General features: G+C 58.0%; 1 protein-coding gene and 1 long non-coding RNA gene across 2 annotated transcripts in view; one reads left to right on the top strand and one right to left on the bottom strand.

Moving 5' to 3' along the window:
* ANKRD10 (ankyrin repeat domain 10) overlaps positions 1 to 1249 on the bottom strand; it is a 32434-nt gene extending 31185 nt beyond the window's left edge. Inside the window, exon 1 of the mRNA XM_040624658.1 lies at positions 897 to 1249. Within this exon, the coding sequence (XP_040480592.1) occupies positions 897 to 1106 (210 nt within the window). The 5' untranslated portion in view covers positions 1107 to 1249. The remainder of the gene's footprint in view (positions 1 to 896) is intronic.
* Positions 1250 to 1667: 418 nt separating this feature from the next.
* On the top strand, positions 1668 to 3714 carry LOC103657537. Its single transcript, XR_566875.2, has 3 exons — positions 1668 to 1961; positions 2051 to 2274; positions 3376 to 3714. It is a non-coding gene; the product is annotated as an uncharacterized LOC103657537 (long non-coding RNA).
* The last annotated feature ends 1731 nt before the right edge of the window (positions 3715 to 5445 follow it).

Here is a 5445-nt window from a genome sequence, read left to right on the forward strand (position 1 = left end):
GAGAGCGGTTCCGGTGGCCCCGCCGTCCCGCCTCCCTGCCACGGCCTCCATTGGCACGAATGGGACTCTAGCACTGTACGAAGCGTGCACGCTTCCCGAGACACACGGCAGCACCGACCATGCCGAATGCAGCCGCAGCGAGAGCAGCCTGTGCCTGGAGAGACACGGCAGCAGGCTCTGCGAGACCCCTTCTTTCCCCCCGCCGCGGCCGCACCGTTTCCCAGGGAGAACGCTGTTCAATTCCACAAAGCAGAGCCACAATGTCAGCTGCGAAATGCGGCCGAGACCGCGTTCTAGGACGAGGAACGCGTCCCCGAATCCTCGGGGAATGGACGGTGGCGTCCCGTCCTTCCCAGATACCCAGCATTCCTAAGACGCGGTGGACAAGGGACCCACCCGCTCAGGAGGGCGACCCTGACTCCGGCGGCCAGTCACCGTGCTGCGGACACGAGCCCGCGGCCGCGCCCCCGCCCGCGGCTCCCGGCCTCGCAGGACCGCGGCCACCCGGAGGGGCCGCGCCTCCGCCCCGGGAGCCCGGCCCGCCGCAGGCGCCAACTGCCTCCGCTAGAGGCGGCGCGCCCGCGAAGCCGGCGCCGTTTGAAACTTGGGCCGCCGCACATGCGCCCCGGGGTCCCTCGAGGCGCCGTCGCCGTCGGGCCCGCTTCCGCCCCGCGCTCCCGGCAGGCCCCGCGCCCCCCACGGGGCTCCCCGGCTGCCCGCGCCGCCGCACATGCGCCCCGGACCCCTCGCTCGGGGCGCCAGGGCCTCCGACCCCGCTTCCGCCCCGCGCTCCCGGCACGCCCCGCGCCCCCCGCCCCCCGCGCCTCAGCCCCCACCCTCCCCGGCCCACCACGGGAAAGCCGCGGAAAATGGCGCCTTAAAGCGCCCGCGCCCACCTTGCCGAAGTGCGCGGCCCAGTGTACGGGCGTCCAGCCGTAGAAGGAGTCCTCGGCGGCCAGGTGGGCCCGCGGCGTCTGCTGCAACAGCGAACAGAGCGCGGCCAGGTCCCCGTCGCGGCAGGCGCGGTGCAGCGGGAAGCGGAGCGACAGCAGCTCCTCGCTGGAGAAGCCCGCCTCCACGCCTGCGCCCGCTCCTGCCGCCGACATGGTCTGTCACCGGAGAGCGCGGGCTAGCCGACCGAGAGGACGCGCGGTGAGGACCCGAGAGGCCGCCGCCCGAGCACAAAGGAGAGCGAGTGCCACCGCCGCGTCCCGCCGGCTGCAGAGCGGAGCCGAGCAGAGCGCGCACAGGGGGCGGGGCGGGGGCGGGGCCTGCCACGGGCAGGTCTGAGGCCGGCGCCCGCGAACGCCGGGGCTGGAGGCGGGGCCTGGAGCGCCGGGGGGCGGGGCCAGGGCTGGGGCCCGCGCCTGGAGGAGCAGGCCGGCAGGGGGCGGGGGGCGGGGTCTGGGCCAGGGGAGCCGGGGGCGGGGCTTGGGCCAGAGGCGGGGCCTAGCGGGAAGAGGGCTGGGCCCGGCTCTTGGAGCAGGAGGCGGGGCCTGGGCCAGGGAGCGGGCCTAGCGGGGCGGAGATGCGGCGGACGCCAGGAGCAGGAGCAGGGATCCCGAGCAGGAGGCGGGGCCCGAATAGGAGGCGGGGCCCGGGGCAGGAGGCGGGCGGGGGCCGGGGGAGCTCCGGGAGCCGGGAGCCGGGAGCCGCAGAGGCGGACCCCGGGCCCGGCGGGTGGGGCGGGCTCTCGGCCGCGTGCCCCGTCCAGACCCCAGCGGCGCAGTGTCCCGACCAGCCCGCGGGAACACGGCCGGCCAGGCCCGAGTCCCCTCCGGGCTCCGTCCTCATGAGGCGCCTGTCTGTCGGGCAAGCCGCAGGAGCAGCCAGCAAAACCCTGGAAAATCCTCGGTCAACGACCAAGATTCAGTTTTCTCAACAGATTTTCTTCTGATTATGAGTAATACGTGATAATTAATAATTTACTATGGAGGAATAACCACTATCAACGTTTATGGGTATCCTTATAGTACTTTTCTTACCATATGGTTTCATTTGTATATATTCTTTTTCCTTGTATATATTGCTTTCCTTTTTTCTTTCACAGAATTCGGAATCCCAGTAATTCAACTTTAAACAGGGAACCAGAGGTCTGGGAAAACAATGGTGCCACCTGACAGCATTAGCTAATAAAAGAAGAAATTGAGCGCCTGATGCCTAACAGGGAAATTGTTAATTTGCGGTGTCAAGATCCAGCACAGTCCTCTATTCATACAATGGTCGCATTGATGATGATGCGAATGCCTCACTTGGGAAGGTGCTTCAGACACAGTAAGCTGGGAAAAGCAGCAAGTAGTCAATTCAGGCAGCAATGACTAATGCATGAGAGTGTGAATGAGAGAGACTCTGTCTTCTCTCAGGGGGTTCTAGTCTATTAGGTGAGGCAAGAAAGAGTATTTCAATAGTTGAAGCAATACTACTTTTTTTGTTTGGACGAGAAGGGTAGAGCTGTGCTGTAAACTCATGGCGAGCTTGCTCCACTCCAGAAGCCAGCCATTTTTCTTTGCATAGACCATGATGATTCTAATCTAATTATCTCTGTAAGGTGTATACCCTGATAATGACTTCCGTCCTTCCTGGGAAAGAGGCACCCCATTTTGCAAAGCACCTGAGCGTGCCTTGTCATCTGTAATATCGAGGGGGAGGGACTACTCCTCCTTACTGTGCCCGCTGTGGTTGACAAAACTGAGGCACAGAGAACTGAGCACTCGCACAAGGACAAACCGGGTGCCTGGGGCAGAGCTGAGAATGATAGCCAGACCTAGTTTCCAAACCAGTTAGACTTTTTTAACCTTGGAATTTATTTTGTGTTAAGAGCCTTAAGGCCTAGGAAAATAAAGTAGGTTAGAGTGGCACCATACACAGAATGCCATGACTTTCTGGTTTTCAGAGTTACTAGGACTGTGTACATACTTAAGTAGCTGAAATAGATCACCGTAGTTTTGAGGATGGGTCCCTAAGACAGCCTGCGTGATAATTGTGGGTATGAGAATTATAAGGGCTTCCAAATGCCCGTGTTCTAGTTGGTTGGTCCCAAGCTCTGCCCAACTCATCATTATTACCAATTACAGATTTTCTTTGGGATTCTTGTTTCTAAAATGCTCTGGGGGAAGTGGGGGGAAACTAGATTCACTACTCACGTGCTTCGATTTGTTTGACAAAACAACCATAAATATGTGACAAAACATTATCTCCTTGACCGAACTCTGCTCAGGCTCCCCCGAATTTCAGCTAGGCTTAGACTTTTGGACTTGGGTGTTTGTCTCTGCGTCATGCACTTTTAGCAAGACTCTTGCTAACTTGGTTTAGTTACAATTCCCATCCCCCATACCTGATCGTCCTTGATACCTGATCAAGTTCCTCACCCGCCAGGCTCTCCCAGGTGATGTCAGCTCCCTCCTGCCTGCCTTCAGCAAGAATCCTGCTGGGTTGGTCTAGCCAGAACTAGCTGGTTCGCTGGCCGTGATGTTTTGTCTTAGTAACAGGACACCCTCACTCGCCCACCCAGGGTGCTCATGCCATACTTGGAGCCCAGTCCGACCTCTCTGCCCAGCGCAAGGAAAACTGGGGTTCCCACTCCCACTGCCATAGTTCCCAAGTACACCTGCTTTACCATGCTTGAACAAGTCTCACTGAACGATGTTTGTTTGTTTTTAAAGATTTTATTTATTTGTGAGAGAGAGAGCACAAGCAGGGGGAGTGGCAGGCAGAGGGAGAGGTAGGCTCCCCGCTGAGCAGGGAGCCCAACGCGGGACTTGATCCCAGGACCCTGGGATCATGACCCGAACTGAAGGCAGATGCTTCACCGACTGAGCCACCCTGACACCCCTGAACAATGTTTTTGAATAGTCATCTTTTTCTTTAATGTAAGCAAACTTTGGTATTTGAAGATATGATTCAGATACATGGAAGGAGAAAGACTCAAAACTCAATGTATCAAATGAGATACAACAAAACCCCTCTGTACTGAGGACTGCATTGTGTGAGGAATTGCTCCAATGGGGCAGGGCTCAGGTGCAGGCCTGCCCCGGTCAGAGGTGCACAGAAGTGCCCACACACTGCAGAGACATCAGTAGGGCTGTTTTCACACTCGGAGGAGGACACAGTCAACGCTGAGCCACCGGAGATGAGATTGGAGAAGGTAGAACCCAGACTATGAGCCACGCTAGGGAACCGCGTGGGACTGGTGAGACGCTTTGTGTGATGCCCGGTGAGGGGTGAGGGCTCCGAGGAAGACCCACGTCCGACGTGCAGCTGGCTCTGCGTGGGCAGCCCACTCTGGCGGGGCCCTTCACCTGGACGACACGAGGGACATAGCCTGACTGTCTCTCACCTGCGCACCCTCCGCATCCCCTTCCTCCACGTGGCCAGATCCATCTTTTAAGAAGGCAAATCTACTTAAAATTGGACATGAGAGCAGTGTCTTGGCCTGTGCCGGCCTCCGCACCACAGTACCACAGACTGGCAGGTTTAAACAAGGAAAATGAATTTCTCGCAGTTCTGGAGACTGGAAGTCTGAGATCAGGGAGCCAGCACGGCTGGTCCCGGGGCGGGAGAGGCTCCTCCTGGCTCACGCGTGGCCTCTTGTTGCTGCGACCTCACTTGGTGCAGAGGGAGCCACGTCTCTGGTGTTTCTTCTCCTGGGGTCACTAATCCCATCATGGGGGCTCCACCCCATGATCTCGTCCAACCCTCATCAGCTCCCAAAGGCCCCACCTCCAGATGGCATCACATCAGCATGAATTTCGGGGAGACACAGACATTCGGTCCATAGCAAACAGCTTCCCGGACTAATGTCATTCAGATACCACCCCCGCGTGGATTTTTACCACATGGGTGTGGATTTTCGTGTCCGTGTAGGATCTGTGCTATTAATAATTTTCTTAAAATAAGTTCACTTTTAAAAATTACCGAGTTTATTTATGTTCTCTTCACGAAGAAAACATCAATGAGTCCATGGTGCCAATTACATTTTCTCCCTACTCATTGAAATAAACCCACAACAAAATCGCACGTGTTCGTGCGCTTCCCAAGTCAGTTGCCACGGTTGGTGGTGCTACAGTGCGCTTTGCAAACTGTTCCCTGGGAGACAAGTCCCGAATCCGTCCACGGGCCCCTGGACACCCCTCCCGCCAGGGCCTGCCCACAGGCTGTCCACTCAGCCCGAGAAACCAACGGTGCTTCTGCTGGAGGCTTCTCCCACCCTGTCCCCAGCACTTACTTCCCTGTTGTGGCTGAATTACGCACCTCCCCCCCAGTTCGTGAGTTACAGTCATAAACCCCCAGTGCCGCAGAATGTGACCTTATTTGGAAAGGGGGTCACTGTAGATGTAACTAGTTAAGATGAGATCATAGTGATTGGGCAGGACAGGCCCTAACCCAATGTGACTGCTGTCCTTCTAAAGAAGGGATGTTTGGACGCAGGTGCCCACATGGGGAGAA

The sequence above is a fragment of the Ursus maritimus genome, unplaced genomic scaffold, assembly GCF_017311325.1.
Source record: "Ursus maritimus isolate PB19 unplaced genomic scaffold, ASM1731132v1 scaffold_10, whole genome shotgun sequence".
NCBI lineage: Eukaryota > Metazoa > Chordata > Mammalia > Carnivora > Ursidae > Ursus > Ursus maritimus.